Genomic DNA, 24851 nt, shown 5'->3' on the forward strand with positions numbered 1-24851 from the left:
AGATGCTGTGCTTACCAAGGTTTTATTGCTGTGAAGAAAGTCTATGAATATTCAGCCATGTCAATGGAAGCCAATTTGCATGAATCTTGCTTTGGAGGGATTTTTGTGTTCTCCGTGACAGTTGACATTCTGTGTGCAGGTCTGTTTTTGCCAAAGCAGTCAATGTTTTCTATTCCCTCTATTTTGTGTAAGCACTCTCTTAATGTGCTATAACAGTACACTAAATATCTGACAGCTTTCCCAGGCAGTGGTTTATACTAGTCTATAAAATTACTTATCTTTACTCACCGTGTGGGTTAGATCACTTATTACAAGAGTAATTTATGGTTAATAATCACAACGCAGTGTTTTATCTCCTGCTGTGTATTCTTTTAAAGCCAAATCTTTCTTCTTCCTCTTCTCTTCTTTCCCATCCCTTTCCTTAAACTTAACAAGACAAAGCTTTGAGTATGAAACATTTCATTCTACTTTGGACAGCCAAGTACAAAACAAAAAAAAGAGTAATTGAGTGCACCAGGGAGCATTAGCAAAAGTGCAGTACTAATTGTTGTAGAATAAAAGATAACGGCCAATTTGTCAGGATGCGTTGACAAGAAAGATAAGTTGGAAGTAATTAACTGTCTGACATACTGGAAGTGATGTTCCTGCCAATGGCTCTCTAAATTACCAGGATATGAAATGTGACAGCCATTTATCACTTTTACGAGGCTCTGCTGTCTAGCTTTCCCCTGGGAAGCAAGGAGTAGCATGTTCTTTGACTGTTGTGCTTTAAAAAAGGCAGGGATGTACTCCAAGTGCTTCCCATTTTTGGGTGCCTATCTTCTAGAAATGAGACTGTGTTATGGTCTTAGCCTGACTAAGCCTGATTTGAAAAAGGAAATTTTATTTGACCTTTCCAGATACCCATAGCGTGTCAACACGTCCGGCCCTTTGGTTGTTGGGAAAGGAGACTGCAGGGACAGCAGAAAAGTAGCACTTGAAAACTTTCTTTTAATGTTGGACTATAATGTGTTTTGTAGCATGCTCAGCTGTTGGGACATCACTTTGAACAGTTTGCACTTGTTCTCCGATGCCAAAAGGGAAAGAGGAGAGCAATGAGCCAGAAACTGTTCATAAATAAGCTTTATAAAATAGCAGGAGCTCGATTAAAAAGTTATTTTCTTCTTTAAAGAGGCATTGAACTAAAGCACTAATAACCAAGCACTGATGTGGAGACAGAGCCGCTTCTGACTGTAGGGACAGAAGGGCAATGTGTGTAACTCCGTAGGACGGTATGATCATTGGTGAGAGCTGGCGTGATGGTTGCTGTTTCTGGCATGATCTTGAAAATTAGCAAAAGAAGAATACCAGTATGGGTGTGCACCAGTGCAGAGGTATTACGTGAAAGAACGTTGGATTGAATCTTTTCGTTTTCTTGGGGACGTTTTTCAGCTGCTCTAGTGATGTAGCTTTTTTCCTGGAGCATTAAAATCTTGACTGATTTGTAAAGAAGTTGGTGGTCAGTTTAAGAGAAGGGGAGGGATCTGTGCTGTAAGGTCTTTAGTAAATGCAGCTGGTATTTGATTGCAGGAAGGTCTTGTAGGCACAGAGGTGGATAAGATTAAGAAAAAGTCTCAGGAGGAAGTTCCAGCTTAAGAACATGCGATTCTGAGGAAATTAAAATGAAGAAATAGAATATGAGAAGCAGGTGCAGAAGATTTGCTCAAGTCCCTTTCTGCTCACTGTGTTAAACCCTGTTTGAATCCTTAAGTTTAGTGGTGGAAAGAGGAAAAGTGATAGCCAGGGAATTAAAACAAGGAAAAGGGCAGAAGAATCCTTTCCATCATAGTGGCTGGTGATTCTTTAAAGGTGGAAGTCTTTCTTTGTGGGTATGCTCGCCTGCACACTGATTTGGCAACATCTGCACGTTGAGTACCAACAGATACATGCCCTTCTGTGAAATCAGTTGTGCACAACTATGAGTTTCTGGGCCGTATGCTTGCCTCTTTGTGAAGTGGATCATCATCCTACACATATACTTCCAAAAGGAATTATGAGTACTAGAGGAATGACTTCGTATCAAAGTTCCTTTTTTTTTTGCAGAGAATCCAAATGGAAATCTTTTGAATCAGTAGTCAGGAAATGCTCTGTGATCCAGTTTTATTTCCAGCATGTAGTGTGTTTGGTATAGACTTTCTTGACAGTGCATCCAAGAAGCTAGTTGTAATGGTAAAGAAAAGCTAGGAAAGATTTCCATTCAGGTATGTTTTCTGGTGCTAGGCTTGTACTCTGAATTCTTGTTCATGTCAGAAATCCCAGAAGTCTCACGTTCAGCCTGAGGTTCTCCTGCATGACTTCTTGTCTTACACTTCTCTGATAAATTTTGCCTCACAAACTAATGGGAATTGTTCTCCTTCCCGTGCAGACTATTTAGAATTGATAATCATACACAGTCACTGTTTTGTGTAACGAGTCCTGAAAATATATGTAAGGAATATATGTGCACCTATTGTTTTGCAAATAGTCAGGGTGTCTCTAATGTGGTAAATGATTCATTTACTTAAAAGTTTGAAAGAAAAAGTAGCGTTTCATCGGTATTTCTAACTGACACAGAGTATTATCAAGGAGAAGCTCATACCAGCGCCTGAGCGCTGCCAGCTGTGTTAAATGATCTTTCTCTTTCCACCTCTGCAGCATTAACAATAAACTGCAACAGCCAGAAGCAGCTGCTGGGGTACTGGAATATGCCATGAAGCACTTTGGGGAGCTGGTGAGTCCTGCTGGATAATTCTGTTCATCATACCTAATGTTTTCTTTGGGGCTTTTTTGAGGGGGAGAGGGGGCCGGACACGTTCTGTGGTTTTTGTTTTTAAATTAATCACATTGAGGTTATAGCCCATCTTGTAATATTGCATCATTCGGAGTGTAGGTCCCTTGCTGCCTATCGGGAGGTGCGCGGTGCTCTTAGCAAGCACTGTATAAAGGGAAGGTAGCTGGGGAAGTCCGCACCCAGAGCTAGGCCCTGCAGTTCAGCAGATGTGCAGCTGGAGGAAAATAAGACCCAGATCATCAAATGCTGTGCTTAAAATTAGTTTAATAATAGCTTATTGCTTGTGCAAGAACCTGATCTGGGGAAGACTTTCACAGCTATAGCTGACAATGCAGGTGTGGGAAACCAGCAACTTGACCAAATAAGTCATTTTATGTGAAGTCTGTTTTTCCTACGCCTTGGGAAAGAAAGGAGTAAGTTCCTGTTCTAAGCTTTAAATGCTTGAGAGATTTTGAGAAACTGCATCAACACCTTCCAGGTAGGAATTTAACTTTAAATTATGCCTCTTTTCTCCCTCATCTAGGAGGTATGTGAACCTATCAGAGAGTTCACAGATGGTATTTTTCAGAGTAGTATGTTGGCTAGTCCCTTACAGCTTTGACTGTTCACAGAAAGAAAACAACACCCTTCTGCATCTGTGTCTTTCTCTTTGTGACTTACCTTTTTTCCTTTCTTTTCTCATTAATAATAATTTCATTTGCATTCAGGGTTTCAAGTATCCATATTCTCCTGACAATTCTACTCTGTTAAAAACATTATTTTGCACTAATAATTCTTGCAGTTTCTTAAGGCATTTGGGAAGAGAAGGCAGCGCTGGGAGCATGGCAGACTAGCTTTTTTCATTAGGAACCACTAGCAAGTGAGAACAGGTATAAGCACAGAATGGTGGAACTCAGTCAGACTGAATTCCTCTGGTGTTAGGGTAATGTGAAGTTTCAACCTAGACTGGAAAAAGAGATGCGTTCTGGTAGAAGAATGGACTTCAGACCATCTTTACAGCTTCTTGTGATTCCTGGGGTGGATTGAGCAGAGCAGATTGTTACCTAATTCTGACCTCACTTTTAGCAGTAATGTAGTTCAAAATGCAGAGTTTCTCAGAATAAGCAATGAAAAGAAATTAAGAGGGTCTGCAAGCTCTACTTTCAGGAACTTAAAATATTATGACTGAGCTGAGAAGTTAAAGGGCTGGTATATAAACATCCCAAGTAGAAGACCTGGCATGCAGAGTGTGGTTTATATTGATTTTGCCCGCAGGGCTGGGAAAAGAATCCACACTGCAGCATATGTTAAGACATGAGCTGCCAAGGGCTGAGCAGAAAAAATATTGGCAGAGATCAGGATGGAAAAAATATCAAAAAATCAAGTTGTTTTATTTCTTGAAAATTAGAAACAAAATCTAGAAACAAGAGAAAGGTTTGTGCAGCTGATAAGGATTACCACTTGTTTTTTTTAAGTCTATGTTATTAACTATAGCCTTCACTTGTAAGGGTTATCGTTAGACCCCAACATCCTGCCTGCCTGCCTGCAGTCTTGGAAAATGGACTAGCAGTAGCCAGATGCACTGTGTGGTTTGTGTGTTTTCTTTTCCCCAGTTCATCACTCCGTTCCTCAACACAGGACTGTTCTTCTTACTTGAATACAAGCATGTGCAACAATAGCAAATGGAATATTTTATAAATTTACCATTTTTCCTATTTCCCGCTTTAACCCCCTTAGTCCTCTGCTCCAAAAAGAAAAGCCTCTGGCACAACCCAGCTACTAAGCTAGTATTTCAGTGTCAGGGAAAAGTGGTGGATGATGTTGGATTCATCTCTCTGGTAAACCTTTCTGTGCAGGCTGGGCGATACTTGGAATCTGTGTTTTCTCTGTATCAGAGAAGTCCATGGGGATATTTAGAATGAACGAAGGGCTAAATGATCATCACAGAGACAGGATTTTCCAGGAAAAGTAGCAGTAGTTAATACAGAATGGTGAATGCAAATGCTGCTATTTATTCTGATTTTTTTTTCTTCTCTGTCACCCAGGAAATTCAAGCCACCTGGTATGAAAAGCTTCATGAATGGGAAGATGCTCTGGTGGCCTACGACAAGAAGATGGACACAAACAAAGATGATCCTGAGCTGATGCTAGGACGGATGCGTTGCTTGGAAGCACTTGGAGAATGGTAAGGGGGAATGCCTGGAGATTGAGAAGAGGATAGTTATACTGGGTAGTCTATCCTTTATTAAGACCATCTGCAGCCTCTCCTCTTGCTGTTTTATATTTCCTTCTAGTTTCAGAAATTCAAGTTACTGTACTTCTTAAAAATCTTGCCTAACTCTTCTGTGGTTACCATCACTTGGGTGATTTTTTTGGCCTGAATTCCTTCTTAATACTGCTTACCTAATAGTTCGAGCATTTCCAGCAATTTCTTGCCCTTTTCATGGTAGTCAGAAATGGAAGTACTATCTCTTAGTGTTTGGGGATGGACTGTCTGATAAGCTAAGGTCTCTCTTAAAGGGAATGTGCAGCCTGATCATCAGATCAACTCAATTTTTAAGAGAAAGAAGTTATTAAATAGAAAAGACCTCTCAGGAAATGTTAACTGGGCAGCATTTGTCAAAAACAACCATAAAAGGAGCTTGTCATGGCCCTACTTTGTAAACTCTATTATTAAAATAGAAGAGATTTCTGCATTTACTTGTGGTCAGACCTTATGCCTATCCAGAACACAGTCTTCTGCACAACTGCTATTGAAGTTCTGCTTCCCAGTAATCATTGGGGGTAAGATTATGCTGAACAAACTGCTCCCACTTTAAAACCCTCTTACCACCTCTTTTGCAGACGACTGCATTTTTTTTTTATTATTGCTCTTCTCTTTTAGTGCCAATTAAGCATTCCCTCTGTGTGGATATTTGGGTTTTCAAACCCTGTGTAAATGTGTGTTGTCAACATGTAACTGATTAGAGTAAGTTTTCATGAGAAGACGACCTGGTAGTGACTTACAGCCTACTAGTTAAGTAGGGGCTTCTGTTTTTCTCCCCACTACCCTCAATTCAAAGAAGCTAATTGGAAAAGACACATCCTGTGCACTGCAGTGTGCAGTTCTACCCAGGGGCATAACTGATTTGGTTCAGGAGCCGCCTTTTGTACTGAACTCTTCGTGTCACTAGAGCTCTCTGCTGATGGGTCCTGACGTGAACCCGTGGGATGGCACACAGTAAGGAGATTCCTCTTCACTAAAGTCACTTCACTGTTAGAGAAATGGAGCTGTTTGAGAAACCTAATTCTGACACTATTTTTCTACTGTTTTTGTTTCTAGATGACGGTGAGGCATATTGTGTGTGTGTTTTTTTCAGTAGGAAAAAAAGTATTTTACTGGGCAGTTTTACAGTCACCTTTTTCTAGGAAGTAGGCAGTTTCTAGCAGGGATTCTTTCCTCCTGCAGAACAAATATTTGCGTGATGTACCCTTTCTGAGCCTTCTCCTTCCTCACAAGTTAGTCACAAATATATTACGAAGTACTTCTGTTCTTCTGTGGAAACTAGACATTAAATTAAACATGTTCTTGGAGACAATCTTACAAAGATCTGTGAGTTTGTCATTATGGATCTGTGTTGCATCTGTATGCAGATAGTATTTTTGTGTATGTTTTCCTTCACAATGCAGAAGTGCCATTGCAAAGTGCTGTCTGCTACCTTACAACTGACTACAGAGACATCATCCCAAGACTGAGGATTCTGTGGTTTGGTTTCTGATACTCTTCAGAAGTGTTCAATATGATTACTTTGTTCTGTTAGAGTCTGCTTGGCATAGTATGAGATTTAATAGATACTGCAGAGCACCATTATTTCAGTACTCTGTGCAGTGACATTTTGAAAATACAGACAAAATTTTCTTAGCCATTTGTCTTCTCATGTAGTTATGTCTGCAAGATCCATACGACTTTATTAGCATCTTGATTTACTGCTTTTGCTAGGTTTGGCTTGGGTTTTTTTTGTTTGTTTGTTTTTCTCCTGGGCTGTTAAGCTGTCAGGATGACTATCTTGCCTGTGGCAGCCCATTGGGTCTGTTTGACTAACTGATCTCCCTTTTGGGGAGGGGAGAGGATGACCATAAAGAAGGCAAGTTGGCAGCTATTTCACTGCTACAAAGAGTATCCAGCCTGAGAAATTCTGGAACTGCATCACCCACAGTAATTGGTTTGATTAACAGAGCATTCACAGTTGGTTTAAAAGACGCAATATAAAAAATCCTGATCTTTCCTCTCTGCTGGAGATGAAAGATTCAGAGTCCCCTCTGAGATCTTGCCATGACAAGTCTTCATACTATGTTGCAGCAACACTGATTCTTTAATTTCAGTTTTCAAACTCAGTGTGTTTATCTAAAGTGTTTGATATTGTGAGCCATTCACAAGCTACTCAGATCATATATTCCTTGTAATGATTCTTGAAAAAAAAAAAAATCCCTTGTTTGGTGACTTTTGTGTTGTTTTTTGTTTTTTTTCCCTCTTGGAATATTTTTTCCACTGGATTTATGGGCTGGATTTGACAGATCAGTTCATAAAATAGGCATTACTAACTGCTGAGGAGCAAATGCAAACTATTGTCTGGATTTGTTTTCTAAGCCTAGTGAGTTCTTAAATTATTTCTGGCTGGTAGGGTGTTTATTATCAGACTAGTGTGTCTCAGTTGGCCAAGAGAAAAGGCAAATCCTGTTCTCCACTCTGCATAAAAAGAATTGGGGCTGGTTGTCTTCCAGTATGTGGAAACTGATTGTTTAACAAGACATAATTCTTAGAAGAGGCTTTTCACTGATTAGAAATTGTGGATTCTTCTTAGGGGCCAGCTCCACCAGCAATGCTGTGAAAAGTGGACACAGGTTAATGATGAAACTCAAGCTAAGATGGCGAGGATGGCTGCTGCTGCTGCTTGGGGTCTAGGTGATGTATCCTTCCAGCTGTGTGTGTGTGATAGTATATGACAGCCAACAGTGTAGAAGCACAAATAGTTTTAACATTTGGAACTATAAATTTTAAGAAACAGATGAATCAACACTATTACTTACATTGGGATATGAAGTAGGTGTCATTCAACACTGAAGCCCTTTGGAAAACCTGCACTCACATAAGGTCTTCCTGTACAGTGTCATGTAACAGAGACTGCCTCATGGGTCTGAGTAGATAATCAGTTGCTTAACTGGTCCTTTTTGCTTAGTTTTATACTGAACGTAGCTCAGGCCTGAAGTGAGGCTAATAGAATTCTATGATTTCTGGCAGACCCTTATTTACAAATCAGAACTGTCTATTGAGCATTTTGATGTATTGTGTTGGCTGAGTGGACAATCATAAGTGCAATATATCTATAAATGGTCCCCATATCAGTGATGCTGATAGCTAGGTATTTACTAGATAAGCTCGTAAACCTCTTGCTGTCTGCCATCCATTGCTGAGAAAAGTTAGTCTTCTGCTTTGTAGGACACTAACCCATTCAGATGTTCTGGAAATGTCAGCATTTCAACTTTTTAATCACAATGAATGCAAGAAACTTCTTGATGAGAATAACCACCTGCCTAGAAGAAAAATTATCTGGTTTTGTTTGTATATAACTGTGCGCGTGTGTATGTATACAGAGAGAGAGAGAGAAATCAAAACATGCTTTGTTCAAAACTTTGGACAAGCTGCATAGCAAAACATAGTGAAAAGCGTCCCATAAACAGTCTTGCATTGCATTAATGCAGAGCCCTTTAAACAATCACCTTGACTACGCAGATCAAAAGTGCTTTGCTGGAAGTGGTGGATGGTTCCTCTAGGCCAATGTTTGGCAGTGGCAAAGTGACTCAGAATGTTAAAACCCCCATGATTAGTGTACCTAATCATGCAATGTTAACTGAGAGTCTTTTGACATCTGTCTTGAAGTAGAAATTGATTAATTGTAAAGATCAAAGAGAATTGATTCAAACAGGTATCAATCTCCTATCCAAGTACTATATGTAGAGGGAACCAATAGAAGTACTTAACTACCATACTGAATTCAAGCCTAGTCGCTGATGTCTAAGCACTGTAGCATAATTCTGCTCTTATCTCACAGAGAGAGCTGCTGTGTTGCTGAGGATATCTGTGTCTCTGCAGGTCAGTGGGATAGCATGGAAGAATACACCTGCATGATCCCAAGGGATACCCACGATGGTGCCTTCTACAGGGCTGTGCTGGCTCTTCATCAGGACCTTTTCTCACTGGCTCAGCAGGTAACTATCTTCCTTGTAGGCTTCCCAAAACCTAGTTTAGGATGAACTACATTTAGATTACGTGGCTGCGTGAAAAGACATGCTGTTCTAAAGCAGTTGGCTGTAACATATGAATTGCCCAATAATCTTTTCTTCTACTGATGTATTAGACCTTGGCAATGGAACTAGTTTTGTATTTCTAGAAACACAGTGGTGAATATCTGTGGAAATAGAAGAGGTCCAGAGCTGTAGAGCACAGAGTCTTAGTCATTCTCAGGCTTATTTACTTTTGTCTGTTTTTTAGCCAGACAGTGAAAAAGGATTATCTTAGCAGTGATTCCATTCTGTGAGATCCTGCTTTATAGAAGGCATTACTGAAGTAAGACATGCATAAGATTCTATACGAGTATTCTGTGCACTTGTATCTGTTGCAGTTTTTTTAGTGAAGTGCTCATATACATCATGTACCTGAACTTCTGCTCTGATTTTTCTGGTAGCAGTGATAAATCTTAAATCAAGATGAGGAATCAAGACAAGGAATGAGTCCATTAAACAGAGCTGTAATTGTTATGCATAGTTGCTATAGAGGAGATTTGCAGAGGGACTTTTTCCCCTCTGTAGATGTGAAGCATGTTGTTTACTTTCCAAGGGAGCTCAAGTAGCATTTCTCAGAATTCTGTGCGGACTTGCCAACTTAGATAAAGGAGTAAGTAGTTCAGTCTGCTCTGTCAAAACCCATACGTAGATTTGGAGTGATGTGCACAGTAAAATTAGCCAGGTATTCAAAGGGGTAGAGTTTGTGATTAACCTTTTAACACTTTGAACAGAAGAAACTATAGATAAAAGATTATGTAATGACTGGAACCAGAGGAGGACTTATTTCATGCTTGAAGAGCATGGCTTAGTGGCAGGGAGAGAAATGGAATTTGCAGATCCTGTAAAATTCATAAAAACCTGTTGGCTTATGTAAAACAGTGAAAACCATTTTCTGTCATGGTATTTTAAGAAAGAGACGTTTCTCGAGTCTTTTTGTAACTGACTCTCTTGCCCTAAAATGTAGAATTCTTTTCCTCCATACATGTTATTGATGGTGATCTCTACAGTGGCAGTAGGATTAGAAGTACTGCAAACTTTGATTTGGTAGAAGGACAAATTTCACAGACTGTTCAAGTGATACATGAAGGCCCCTTCTCCTATATTACCCACCCCTGGACACAGCTTTCCTATCAATTCTTTCTACTGGTAATATCCTTTGCTGATTCTTGTTAGAGATTAGGAACAATGCCAGCTCTGTTCATGGATGGAACAGATGAATAGCAGTTTGAACAGTTGGCTCTAGATAAAACACCCCCACCTTCCCTCAAAAATCTTTTTTCATTTCAGTGCATTGACAAGGCCAGAGATCTACTAGATGCTGAGCTGACTGCCATGGCAGGAGAGAGCTACAGTCGAGCCTATGGGGTAAGCATCGATTAGCCTTCATTCCCATCATTACTGCTTCATAATATCTCGAGAAATTAGGTAAAATTTCTGAGTAGTGTTTGTATCAAACATAAGACCTTTGTAGGCCCACAAGTTAAATGGCTTTTGTCATATAATTAGTACAGTTTCACAAGAACAACTTACAGACAAATTAAATAGTGAAATGAGCTCCACCCCTCAAAAGAAATAATTGACATTTACAAATTTTGAATCAGTGGATCATCTGCATGTCAGTATATAGCAGCCTGTCCTTTACCTGTTAGGAAGCTTATGTACTTAAGATTTTGATGCCAAAATACTGTTCGTTAATTATAGATTCGTCTGTAGTGATTGGGATGGAATGTGATTGTTTCCCTCAGGCTATGGTATCCTGCCAGATGCTGTCAGAGCTGGAAGAGGTTATCCAGTATAAACTTGTACCAGAACGCCGTGAGATCATCCGCCAGATATGGTGGGAAAGGCTGCAGGTACGTCTGTGTAAAGATCAAGGATGGAGAGGCTGATATGTCAAGCAGGAACAGCTTCCTTTAAAGTCAGTTCGATGGCTCAGCACCTCCTTCTCTTTCTATCCCAACAGCATATGTGCTTACATGACTATATGCTTTTTGTCTCCTCTATGTCTGTCCCTGTTGACTTTTAGGTTAGGCTGCCTGAGGTGTCCGCTGATGTGACACCTTAAAAGGGTGATTTCAGCCTGGAGATGGATGTGTACAGAATAGACAGGTTACTAGCTTCTCTAAAGCTGCTTATCTCAATGTCGGATCTCACTCCAAAATACTGGTTTTGATAAAACTAGAGCTTTTTACCTGACTTATCTGCATTTTAAGGAAAAGGGAATTCTCTCACAATGCTGGTAAACTGGTCAAAGAATTCACTTGTGTGTTAAAGATTGTACTGTTCCTTTTTGGCCTCTTATGAGAATATTTCTAATTGATTAGCATTGTCTTCTTTTAAATCAAGTTTACCAATGCTAATTTTCCTGTGTTTGAAGAAAGTTTGTGCCTTTCTTACTGCCTTCTTGCAACAAAATTCCAGAGCACCTCTGAACATCTAAAAACAGCCAGATATTTTGCACTGCAATTTTTTTTTATTATTAAAAAAAAAAAAAAAAGCATAGTTGGGGTAAAATGCTCTAAATACACCAAATTTTGGTAGAGTGCATGGAGAAAAGAATTTTTCCTCATGCAGAGTTCTCTGCTGCCACTGCTGTATGTGCCTCATTATGAAAGCCTGTTGCTGCTGCATGTTTTTTAGCTGTTTGGGAAACTGTGACAAAGGTTTTAGTCTCCCATCTGCACTCCTGTCTGGAAAAGCTCGGGAGCATTCCGCTGGGGTGGAGAAACTGTGACAGGAAGTGTAATGTCTGAATACAGCTGTTTATGGTCCTGAAAGCAGTACGTACAGTTCTTGTGCATTTTCTAGCTTCTTTTTAATAATTTTCAAATGCCTATTGGATGAGTTGTTTATTTGGGTGTCAGGGAACAAGCTTTGTCCAACTTCCCAGCCCTCAGTTTTGGGGAAAAATCCAAAAGGAAAAGAAACAGATGCTTTGATCCTAAGGTGCTTGCTGCAGTTGGGAATTCTCTTATTTGCCTCAAAATTAAATCTAAGTCGTCTGTGGATCAGCACCAACTTCAGAGCAGGTCAGAGACTTAACCAGCTTCAACACTGCAGTACTAAGGAAAAAGCCAGATAGTTCTTTATGTCGGCCTGCTGTGATTTATGGGTACCAGAGTCTCTCCATCTTTGGAAACATCCCTTCAGATTCTGAATTAGGCTTAATTCTCTGTGGAGCAGATTGCAGATACAACACTAATGAGTTTTCTTCCTTTTTCTCCCAGGGCTGTCAACGGATTGTGGAGGACTGGCAGAGAATATTAATGGTCCGGTCACTTGTTGTTAACCCTCACGAGGACATGAGAACTTGGCTCAAGTATGCCAGCTTGTGTGGCAAGAGTGGGAGACTGGTGAGCATTATCAACCTCTACAACAGGTTTTTAGGCAGCTGACTGTGTCATGCCACTTCAACCTCCCAGCTTCTTTCATTGCCTAAATGGGATGAGCTCTTCTGTGGAACAGACTGGTCAGAAAATGTTGAAATGCTAAAATTGTAACCAGCACGGAGTTGATGCTTGTAGCCAGGGTTGTTCTTGTGAGACTAGTATTATACCTGAGAACACTTTTGAGCCAGTTTTTTGTTACCTGCTATTACTGAAAGTTGTTATGCAGCACTGGTAATTATTAGTAATAGCACTCTCCGATAGAGCACTCTTTGTCAAATCTAGAAAATGATGATAGTATCATGAAATGTGACTGTTGAAATTGGATTGTAACTGTACTATTTAGTACCAAAAATATTTGAAACAGACTTTGCACGCTACTGGCTTCTGAAATGATAATCTAATGCTCAGGTCCAGCAAAGGTATACAATTTATAACGTGGCATTCTTATGAGTCCAGGAAGCGGTAAAAAGTCTGCTTTGTCTGTATTTTATATGGAGGGTTTGACTTTTTCTTTTTTCTCTTAGTGGCAGGCAGGTCTGGGGTGAATGTGAGATGGAGGTAGGAATGAGCATGTTCTAACCTGTTTTTTCCTCTTTGTAACTTTCTCTAGGCTTTGGCCCATAAGACGCTTGTCCTGCTCTTGGGAGTAGATCCATCTCGACAGCTGGATCACCCACTGCCAACAGTGCATCCCCAAGTGACTTATGCATACATGAAGCACATGTGGAAGAGTGCCCGTAAGGTACAAAAAGAACATAGTACCCTCTACATTTAATTGCTTAGGTTTTGTGCAGTGCCCATACATGTTAGATCTTCATAATCAACACAGAACAAAGGCAAGGCTGAAGGTGTTATTTTCTTCACCTAAAAAAGAGTAACTGCTCCCTTTCCTTAATGTTATTCAGTAGACAAGCTTTTGAAATTTTATTTCAAATCTCCATAGTGACAGAGAAGGCCTGGCCCAACTTATTTCCTCCATGGGAAGATTATCTTTGCTAAACCAGTATCAGCTACTAATGGCATACAGCTAAGATTAATGGTCAGTAGTAGCTCTTCTGTCCTCACCAGGGTTTTATTGTGTAGGCTCAGTACTTGACTTTTAGTCCACTGTTCTGATTGCCAGGTCTCCACGCTGTACATATGGTCAGGGTTACACACTGAAACGGGGAAGGAGGTTTTTTATTTCCAGTGTTAGAAGAATTTCACGAACAATTTGTACTCTAGCTGTTGAGTAGAACTGACTTTTATTAAGGACATGATTGAAAACTTCTAACTGAAAGACAGCTGAAAAGTACATAAGGTTTTGTCAGGGGAACAGTTTGGCTCTGAAGAGCCTAGGGTGAATGTTTTTGACATTGCAACACAGAGAGAATTTACATACTCAAATCCAATAAGCTTCAGTCTGGGTAACTTATCTTTTTTTTTAAAGATACATTAAAGCTTCCATTTATTCTCATGTTCTGCCACATCTTTTTTTTAAAAAAAAACTTTTTCTGCCTTTGGGATTGCCAGCACTGGAGCAGAGCCACTTCTATGGGACGATTGCCATGACCTAACTATTCTTTATTTGAATTTAAAAAACAGAAGGGGATGCTGATGAGGCCCTGTTCTGTTGGCTTTGTAAAACAGTGTAATGGTCTCTTGCTTTCTTCATTCACGAGTATATGGGTCATCTCTGCCTGCCTCTCTGACTAAAGGTGGGCTTTTCTTTTTGATCTGTGATAAAGAAATAGGAAAAAAAATGCACAAAGATTAGGGGAGGGAAGAGAATATATTTAAAATAAACTGGTATAAGATTTTGTGGAGCCCATGAAGATCGGAAAAAATAGAAAAGCAGGAAATACAAGAAGGAGAAACAAACGTGGCTGCAATCACAGCCTCTTGCTTGTTGAATGATTTCCTATTTTCCTGCAGCACATAAGCTGTGTAAATAGGGACTTTAATACATTATAAGTGGGAGTTTACAGTGCTGAGGGAGAAGTACTTTCCCCAAAATAGCACTAATCTTAGACCTGCATATATGTCCCAGTACTTTCTGAGAGCACGCGTCTGCTGGAAGGGCTGACTCAATGATTCAGACTTCTGTGGCACTTGGAAAGTAATGCTTAGTTTTGTAATTCATAGCTGAAGGTGTGGCTCTGTGGCAGAAGGAGCTAAGTTAGGGTACAGTGAAGTCTGCAGTCAGACTCCAGCATCTGTATGTACCAAACACTGAAAGTGTCTCGGGAATTCTCCTGTGCTGGTACCAGGAGCATTACGTGGCTGGGTGTATGCTTCTGCACTATTTTGAGGTAACTAAACAATACATGGTCAGATGTAGCGATGTGCATAGGCCAGAGGTTTAGGAGAGTGTGTTCACTTGTTTTGGTATCCTAAGCAACAACCCAGTGAGGTTGGCTGGCACGGTATGAAATGACCATTTCCTCTAGCTGAGGAGTTTGTTTGATTGGTTGACCTAAAATATTTTCCTTACCATCACTTTGGCATTTGGCAGATCCAGCAGGAGACAAGCTGGGATCTGGATGGAAACCTGCTACATAGCACCTGGAAAGCTGCACAGTAATCTTTTCTTAAACAACAGATAAAAAGGTGGAGAAGTAAACCCCACTGCATTTTGTTCTAAAAAGGACTTTTGCTAGCACCTTCTCTCTGCAGACATACAGTATAGCAAAGCTGCATGCAGGTTTAGGAATTCAATTGTTAGCGAAAACATACTGCCTTCAGTCTGAAGTGCTCTGCGTGTCAGTTTCTGGTGATTAATTTTCAATATTAATGGAAACTGAATAATTTTACCCTGTGTTTTGACTCCACAAGCAGACCATTGGGTGTGTCCAGGTACGAGAGGGGACACACAAATATTTGGCAATGTCTTTTTGTCTTTTTTGATGAATGTCTGGCACAACAGCATTACCATATTTAAGGTTATTCTTCCCTCCCATTTCTAATTAAGTATCTAGGTTATTAGTTGTGGAATGCTCCCACCCTTAATAATGTGATACTTTAATTTTGCCTTGGGCAAATCCCTTTTTCATTACAACTGATTTGTGCATGCTGACATTTGAACTGGACAGATAAGGCATTTCAGCTCAGGTGATTCTTGTCTCACTCTGAAGTATCTCATTCCTGTAGGTGGAACAGAAGTAAATTGGACTCTTCACAGCACATTCTGCAGTTTCTGACCTGAAATGACCTTGCAGATTGCAAGAGCTTTACTCTGATTGCTTCCAGTGAAGCATACACACTTTTTTTTCTTAAATCGTCAGTTTCTTTACCCCATAATTCTTCCCAAGGAATTTCAAAGCATGTCCCCCCAGAATTTAATAGTGGAAGTTGCTTTAGCACTACTGCCCAATGTAGTCTGCTGGCAAGGGAGCAACATACATTTGTACTTCCTAGACAACTTCAGAAGGAATCTAGATTTTTCATTTGTTGAAATAACTCATAGCTTAGGTGCTGTGGCGTGTCCTGTAAATCTAGCCAAAGCTTGGGGTTTAGGAGGGAAGATCAGGAAGCTGCAAATTTCCCTTTAGGCAGTGTTTCTCAAATTGTCTTCTCCAAGCCATAGCATATTACAGATAGGCTTCCCAGGAACTCATTTATTAGGCACAACAGACCTGGTACAAATTGATTCTAGAGTTATATAAATGGATAAAAGGCTTTGAAAGAAAACAAAGCTGTATTTTTTGCATTCAGTGAAGTCTTATTTCCTCCTTGTCTTTCTCTTGCGAATTTTTCTTTAACCCCAATGGTCCTTACCACAACCATCCTCCGATTACAGATTGATGCGTTCCAGCACATGCAGCTCTTCGTACAGACAATGCAGCAGCAGGCACAGCATGCTATTGCGACTGAGGACCAGCAGCACAAGCAGGAACTCCACAAGCTCATGGCACGGTCAGCACCTGGTCCTTGGAGACCCTTTAGCTGTATGGTGACACTGATGTTCTTCCTGAGGTTGCAGAGTCCATGTTTCAGACAGGGCCCGCTCTTTAATTAAGAGGAATGGGGGATTTATCATTTAGATGGTAGAAACCCCTTTGGTACACATCATTATTTACCTCATAATTTCTGTAATTGTTATGATGATACATCAGTATAAACAAGCTTGTATTTGTCCCTGGCAGCTGTTTGTGTTTTTCCAGCACTGTGGCTCACTGACAGAAGGCATAGCACTCCTCTTTCTTTTTTCAGGAGATCCAGTCAGTAGGAAAGAAATGCTTCCCACATGCCTGGCAGATCTCTCTTGGCAGTGTGTGCCCTTAGTACAACAGCAGTGCTTTGGGCATTCGGTGCTCAGCATGTGATTGTCTCTTAAAATATTGTTGTATTAAAAATACATCTCATAAACTCTGTTTTCCTCCATGAGCCTCAGGTTAACAGATCTGTTGTTTCCAATTTAAAGAAGAAATTACATAGCATTCGCTACTGAACAGATTGTATTTTTTTTTTTTTATTATTTTTAAGGGACGCATGCACTTAATTTAATTTTATGAGAATGGAAACCTGATAATAGCATCATCTTAGCTTTTTCAGACTAACTGTCCTGGAAGACACGTTAGTAATGAGTTATTTTTCTTGCACAAGGCTTGCTGGAAAACTCAAAAATTTAGAAAGGACAGCCGTGTAACTGTGATATTTAGTCTGAAGGAGCAAAGTAGTAAACCTTGCACAGACCTTCACAGCCACACCCTGCTGCAGTGAAAATATGTTGTTTTTCTTTCCTCTGGGAGGGGATGACTTAACGGGGTTCTGGCTTGGGGGAAGAGCATTCAGTCTGTTTCCACTGGCTGGGTGGTGGGTGTTCTCTCTAGAATTCTAGTTCATATGGTGATAAGTATAGCTAGTCAGCACAGATGCTGTGTGCCTTTTATCATCACTAATGAAGTCTTTTGATGCTTTTGCTAGTTAGTTCTGAAATGAATTTTATAACTGGAGACCCAAGTTTGATCCTTTCCTTGCTTCCTAAAAGTGAAACCAATACCTACTTAGCTGCATGCTTACAAGCAGGATGTAGGTGTTTTGAACCTTACGTGTTCATGCATATGCTCACTGTGTGTAGAAGAGGCCCACTGAGTGGGTTTACCAAACGAATACCTTTCCAACTTCGGATAAGAAGTCTGCCTCTTAAACCAGCGGACTTTGTTTTCATTCTAGGTTCTGTCTGAGTCAATAATCCTTTTGCTTAACCAGGTGTTTCCTGAAACTGGGTGAGTGGCAGCTGAACCTGCAAGGCATTAATGAGAGTACCATCCCCAAAGTCTTACAATACTACAGTGCTGCAACAGAGCATGATCGCAACTGGTACAAGGTCAGTAAGGAAAAAGGTTCCAGGCACAATTGCAGGGAGATCAGTGAATCTGATCACATCCAATAACATAAGAAAGGAAGATAGCCTGTAACCATCTGCCTTGTTACTCTGGGTAGGATATGAAAAACAAGAAAGCAATTATGAGATCCTTTTTTTGAATTTTATCTGGCTGGTACAACTAGGCCACAGTTCAGTTTCTACCCCTCCTTTTGGGACTTTCTCTCCTGTCAGTTAACCATGTAGGAGAAAGGATAATCTAAATGAAAAACATTAATCTTGTATATATCACTCAGTGTACTTGAACTAGGAAAGGACCCTTGTCACTAATTCTCCAAAGAGCCTTTGACTTCAAGGTTGTGAATTAACATCTGATGCCAGATCTTTGGGGCAGCCATCTCCTGCATCTCCTCCCATTACACCTCCCCTAGTCCTAGCATATTATTACTCGTTTTAAGCTTTGAAAAATTAAGGAGCATGGGAATGTAATCTGATTTAATTTCTGCTCCTTTGATGCTGTAATGTCCAACATGAAGCTCTTAGCCAAGAACTCACCGTGATGTTAGGATAATAAGGCAATTAAAACTACAAGTGATTAGAGAAAGCAGAACACCGTGTTGTCTGCAGGGCATTACTTACTGCTCGTCTGTGGACTCAGAAAGGTTGGATTATTATCTCTAATAATTAGAAAGTACAGGTTGTAGAAAGGGTTTCATCATCCTTATGATTTTTGTTGAAGTTCTTCTCTCCTCTTGGCAGGCCTGGCATGCCTGGGCAGTGATGAACTTTGAAGCAGTGCTTCACTATAAACATCAGAACCAGGCCAGAGATGAGAAAAAGAAACTACGTCATGCCAGTGGAGCCAGCATCACCAGCGCCAACACCGAGGGCAGCAACAGTGAGAGTGATGCAGAGAGCACAGAGAACAGTCCCATCCCATCTCCAGTGCAGAAGAAAGTCACTGAGGTATTCATCTTCCCTGCTTAACTTAAGAGATTGGTACTTATTGCTCAGAAATGAGAAAGGTTTATGGTGGGGAGCAAGCTACTGTGTAGGTCTGGTTTGAGGACATTGTCTGTGTATATATGCTCATAGCTACAGCAAAAGTGAGGAAGCTCAGGTTAACTCAGTCATAGGGGAAGAGGACTAAAAGTACAAATGACTATAAATTTTATGTGAACAAAGAGCAAAGGCATGGAAGGCTATCCTAGGCGATGCAATGTGCGTTAACAAGTTCTACTGTCTGAGCCCTTTTTGACAGACTTTTACTTACAAGTTATAGCAGAGTTGTAGCTTTTAGACTTCTTTGCTGGTCATAGTTTTGCCAACAAACTGAAGTATAAAAACATTTCACAGTATGTTCCCTCCCATGCTGCAAGATCTATATAAATGCAGATCAACGTAAATATACTTTGTCAAGCAAAAATAAACTTCAGGAGCAACATGGCCTGTGAGGGGTATAAGCAGAAGTCAACTATAACATGGATTAGATTTGTTTCCACTTTTAGGATTCCTATGGATTGATATTCCTGTGTAGAACTAATGCAGCAATTTTCATTCCAAAAGGATTTATCTAAGACCCTCTTGATGTACACAGTCCCAGCTGTCCAGGGTTTCTTCCGATCCATATCTCTGTCTCGAGGAAACAACCTACAAGACACTCTCAGGTATGTAATAAAAGTGAGTGAAATCTAGCTGATAAAGGCACATGGTTTAGGAATAGGTAAAACCTGTTTCTGCTGTTTTTGTTGTGGCTAAACTAAGTGAATGCTTAGTCCAAGCAAATATACGTTAGGTGGATGAGCCTTTGTCCTCCTGCCAGTGCTTGGTTCTTGGAAGAGGAGTTTCTTGGAAATGGGTCTGAAGTTATTTGACTGGAATGTTTGGTTATTTTTGTTGTTTCATTCCTAATGAATGCGTTTCTTCTTTTCAGGGTCCTTACTCTGTGGTTTGATTATGGCCACTGGCCTGATGTGAATGAGGCTTTGGTTGAAGGAGTCAAGGCAATACAAATAGATACGTGGCTGCAGGTAAGAAACACAAAGCACTAAGGCAAATCATAGTTTTAGCAGGAGCTTGGGGATCTGTTACATGTTAGGCATCGTGATCCTTTGCTAAACAATTCTGTAGGTGAGTCCTGAGAGCTGTGTATTTGCAGTACAATTTGTAAATGATTTAACAAACATCTTGAATAGACATGGGAGAAACATTCTTGCACTCATTTTTGTATTTATATGTAGACTAGTGCATATGAATGGGAGTGAAGATTCTAAAATTAAAAATGGTATGCGTTCAGTGGTGATCAAGTATAAAACAACACTGCTGCTCTGTAATCCAGACAGTGAGTCTATTTCAGGATGGATTTCTAGAATGAGTCTTGTAAAAACAACTTAATTTCTTATTTGAACATTGCCCTTCCAAGACACATCTTACTTCTGTATCAAGGTCCTATAATAGTTTTGCATGATCCTTGTCATCTCACTGAGCCGTTCTGCATTTCGGATGCTGGTTGGAATTTTGCTGTATTATTCTCTATCTCAAAAATGAATGATGGGCCTCTGTCTCCTTTAAAGACTGTGAGGTCTCTGACAGACGGCAGAACAGCCTGTGAACTGAACACAGGATTTAACAGGGATGTTTGTTTTTGCTTATTTTTACCACTAGGTTATCCCTCAGCTCATTGCAAGAATTGACACACCTCGACCACTAGTAGGACGTCTCATTCACCAGCTCCTCACAGATATTGGGCGGTACCATCCCCAGGTAAGCTTTGGCTTAGAGGATGAATTTCATTAGACTTGTAGCCAATGAAGGCTTTTTCTGTATGTTCTATTTCATTGAGTCTAGATACCTGCAGTGGAAGTCACAGCAGGTGAGAATTGGGGCTGTTACAGTTCTGAGGGACTATTTCACCTCATCCCTCTTCAAATAAAAATGGAAATAATAGGTAGATGTGCCATGCAGCAGGGCAACTTCTCTCCTTCTAATAGAAAATTGGATAGCACAGATCACCTTCTTAAATCTAATCTAATTAAGTGACTATTAAGAGGCTGCTCCAGAGATGATTTATCTGAATTCTTCCCACGGTGTGGAAAATCACAAAATGCTAAAGGCAGTTTTCTGTTCTTCCTGTTTAATACAGGCTCTTAAAGTCATTCTGCTATTCAGAAAATTAGTCTTCTGAGCTTTTCAGGTTGGAAGATGTCAAATAGCAAGTTCCTACCATCTCTCTCAAGAAGCAAGATTACTTTCTCTTGTCTGCCCCTAAGACTGCTATTAATGTTTTGCTAATCTTTCCATTTATGAATCTCTTCTGTATGGTTCTAAAATGCTATTGGTTTGTATCTCTTGTAGGCTTTGATCTATCCTTTGACTGTGGCCTCTAAATCCACAACCACCGCTCGCCACAATGCTGCAAATAAGATCTTGAAAAACATGTGCGAGCACAGTAACACTCTGGTACAGCAGGCGATGATGGTGAGTGCTTAGTGTACAGTGAGATGTATTGTGTTTCAGATACAACAACCCAGAAATGATTGTTCAATGTTCATTTTGTTCAAGTAGAGGCTTTGTTTTGTTGTTTTTTTTTTTTTTCTTAATTTGGAAGTACTTATAGTATTAGTATAAATTAACGAGAATAATTTAATATAAAAAGAACCTTAACATTCAGACACTGAGATCTTCTGTCTCCTGACAAATAGAGATGGAATAGATGAAGAATCATTGTTTCACAGAAAGATATTTTTAGTTAATGAAAAGTGGAAACAAAACAAGCATAGCATGGAAAGAGTGATTTAATTCAATTGCTAAAACTTTATATGAATAAGTGAAAAGTAATGCTTTCAGGCCGTGTTATACAAATATATACAAAATTTCAAAGGCAACAAATACAGTGAGAAAAGCCTGATCAACTTCTTGGACGGAGAGGAACAGCAGAATTGTGGGAGTATTTGTAGCTCCCTCTAGCTGACAACAACGATTATTTCATAATCACTAGAAAATAAAGTAGTTTTTCATTAAGTTAGCATGCATTCATAGTGATTTTTTTGACTATTTAATCTTTTTTTCTGTCTCAAAACAGGTGAGTGAAGAGCTAATCCGAGTAGCTATCCTATGGCATGAGATGTGGCATGAAGGGTTGGAAGAAGCATCTCGCCTATACTTTGGAGAAAGGAATGTCAAGGGAATGTTTGAGGTGCTGGAACCACTTCATGCAATGATGGAGCGTGGGCCTCAGACTTTAAAAGAGACATCCTTCAATCAGGTATCAGCAAATAAACTTCTGTTTGCCCTCAGCATTAGGTGGGACAACCATCTGCCCCAGAAGAATTCCAAGAACCACTGCAATCTAATAGAAAGAGGAAGGCTGTTGAGCCTGATTATGTTAGCTGCAGATTTCATTACTTTTGCTTGTTTCTGGATCTGTATGATTTTGGGTGACTATTGTATTACATGGAAATAGTAACGCAGATATGTAGTCAAATATATTTGGAGTCTTAGGTCAGCTGGGTGTCTGAGGTTTGGAAAATATAACTGCTTTGCAGTTGACTCTTCTAACTCCAGTCTGCTTTGCTTTGTGATAACCTCTAACATGGATGCTACCATGCTACATGGATGCTACTACTTGACCTCTCTCAAGTAGGCAAAAGGAATTCATTTGAGCTTGTGAGTCTGCTGTTAAAGGGTGATTCTATTCAGTTGCCTCCTATTGTGAAGTGCATTTGTAAGTAACTTTGCCTCGTAAACTCATCACCTGTCTTAGATCTGGGAATCTCGGGATCTTTAATTCCAACATGCTATAAAAATGCGGGGTCAAGTATTTGTAATGCAGTTTGAAAAAAGACTGTGATGCTCTGTGTTGGTATTAACTGGTCTCCACCTGTTCCACTGTAGTCTGTAGAAATGTTTTTCTTGTTTTCCACCTCCTCTCTAGGCCTATGGCAGAGATCTAATGGAAGCTCAGGAATGGTGCAGGAAGTACATGAAATCAGGAAATGTCAAGGACCTAACCCAGGCTTGGGACCTCTATTACCATGTGTTCAGGCGTATCTCAAAGCAGCTGCCTCAGGTGAGTGGAGAGGTTTAGTTCAGTTGTGGGTCTCACAGTGCAAGTTGTCAATACAGATCTGTTTTGTGTTTCCTGGTTATTCAAAACATTCAGTATTCTGGGAACAACTGCATGTGATTTGCCCAGAAGCTGCATAAGCAGCAAACTTGCAGCTTACAGAGCACTTCCTGCAAGCAACAGAAGTATTGACAGCTGACTCTGAACTGTTCTAGGCCCTTTGCCAGCATGAACTCTTCAGATGTTTAAATGAGTTTTAACTGAAATGCTTAGGGGGATTATATTTCATTTGTTTTTGGTAGCTCACTTCTTTGGAACTACAGTATGTGTCTCCAAAACTCTTAATGTGCCGGGATCTGGAATTGGCAGTGCCAGGAACGTATGACCCCAACCAGCCCATCATCCGCATCCAGTCCATTGCACCCTCACTGCAGGTCATCACTTCCAAGCAGCGGCCCAGGAAACTAACATTAATGGGTAAGAGGTAGCAGTTTTTTCCTTATTATTCTGGTATTTGAACAGTTGTTGCTTCTAGGTTGTACTGTGTGTGTGTATGTATATATGTGTGTATATATGCATATATATATATATCAAGTAAAACTTCTCCAACTTTTCCATTGATGCATTTCTTAGTAGTCTGGTCAGTCTGCCAAATTTCTCAGTTGTTGGGTGCACTTCTGTTTACTCTTCTATGTTTGTTCAGCAGCAATAAACTTTGGCCTATTAATTCTTCTGCAGGAAGCAATGGGCATGAGTTTGTATTCCTTCTGAAAGGTCATGAAGACCTTCGCCAAGATGAAAGAGTGATGCAGCTTTTCGGGTTGGTCAACACTCTGCTAGCAAATGACCCAACTTCTCTTCGTAAAAACCTCAGGTATGTGTTAGGATGATCACTGAACATGCTTATGCACAAGTGACATCCAGCAAACGTACAGTTCCCAAGGAACCTTTGGCACAACCAGATGGTTTGTGATGAAATGGAAAACCTTGTAACTAAGGTGATTTGAGCACACGAGAGAGTGCACATTTGTAGAAGTCAAATTTGGAAGAAATGTATCTTGAGGGAGTTTGTTTTCTTTAATTAAAGTTGCATCTTGTGAATTGTTGTTGTCTTTAAGAGAACCCCTATTTCAAGATAGCTTGAGGTCTGCCTTAGGGATCCTGAGAGCAGTCTTTTTGACAAGGATTTTTTTTATTATAGTCACTAAATAGCTTGGTGAATAGTCACTGGTTGCAGTTCTGTACACTGTCTTTCAACCATAAACATATCAAACCTCATGTGCAAATTATAGGTCATTGTGGGTAACATAATATGTACCTTCTGAAAGCAGTCTTTCAGAGAAAACCATATAAGCCTTCCAAATGGATGTTCCAGGTCTGTTTGGAAAAAAATAACATCATGTAGAAATGTAGCAACTGGTAACATACAACAATTTGAGCTTCGATTCTCCATTTTTTCCTATAGCATCCAGAGATATGCTGTTATTCCACTGTCAACAAATTCAGGCTTGATAGGTTGGGTTCCCCACTGTGACACGCTGCATGCCCTCATCCGAGACTACAGAGAGAAGAAAAAGATCCTGCTCAACATTGAACATCGCATCATGCTGAGGGTAAGGGGTGAAGCTAGCAGATTTTTTGGTACATCCTTTTAGGACCTCGGTGTCTAAGTGCATAATAATGGTGCACATGTTTTTCATGTTTTACCTGTATTCTGATTTGTTGTTGGTACCAGTAATAAATGCAAGAATATCAGATAAGAGTTCTAAAATGCTACACAAAAAGTGACATTGGCCATAAATGCAACTGTTTCTCCTTTTCTGTTTTAGCAGTGACCACAAGTTGTTACCATCTGGTGACTAAAATGTGTTTGGAGTTTTGCATGAATATGATATGCCTTTATAGGAGGTGCCGTGGTGCTGGCATTTACAAACATTGTGACTAAGGAACAGGGCCAAAATTAGACAGACTGGAGAAACAGAA

The 24851-nt window shown here is 40.1% G+C and overlaps 1 protein-coding gene across 1 annotated transcript in view; it reads left to right on the forward strand.

Annotated features, from left to right (window-relative positions):
- MTOR (mechanistic target of rapamycin kinase) overlaps positions 1-24851 on the forward strand; it is a 65035-nt gene that overhangs the window by 32693 nt on the left and 7491 nt on the right. Inside the window, exons 29-48 of the mRNA XM_084300429.1 lie at positions 2674-2749; positions 4834-4973; positions 7630-7730; positions 8919-9034; positions 10397-10474; positions 10855-10962; positions 12337-12462; positions 13109-13240; positions 16277-16392; positions 17689-17806; positions 18563-18769; positions 19370-19470; positions 19737-19833; positions 20468-20566; positions 21158-21280; positions 21885-22067; positions 22737-22871; positions 23171-23345; positions 23607-23742; positions 24334-24481. Of these exons, the coding sequence (XP_084156555.1) occupies positions 2674-2749; positions 4834-4973; positions 7630-7730; positions 8919-9034; positions 10397-10474; positions 10855-10962; positions 12337-12462; positions 13109-13240; positions 16277-16392; positions 17689-17806; positions 18563-18769; positions 19370-19470; positions 19737-19833; positions 20468-20566; positions 21158-21280; positions 21885-22067; positions 22737-22871; positions 23171-23345; positions 23607-23742; positions 24334-24481 (2515 nt within the window). The remainder of the gene's footprint in view (positions 1-2673; positions 2750-4833; positions 4974-7629; positions 7731-8918; positions 9035-10396; positions 10475-10854; positions 10963-12336; positions 12463-13108; positions 13241-16276; positions 16393-17688; positions 17807-18562; positions 18770-19369; positions 19471-19736; positions 19834-20467; positions 20567-21157; positions 21281-21884; positions 22068-22736; positions 22872-23170; positions 23346-23606; positions 23743-24333; positions 24482-24851) is intronic.

Source organism: Netta rufina (assembly GCF_964035555.1).
Source record: "Netta rufina genome assembly, chromosome: 22".
NCBI classification, from domain to species: Eukaryota; Metazoa; Chordata; class Aves; order Anseriformes; family Anatidae; genus Netta; species Netta rufina.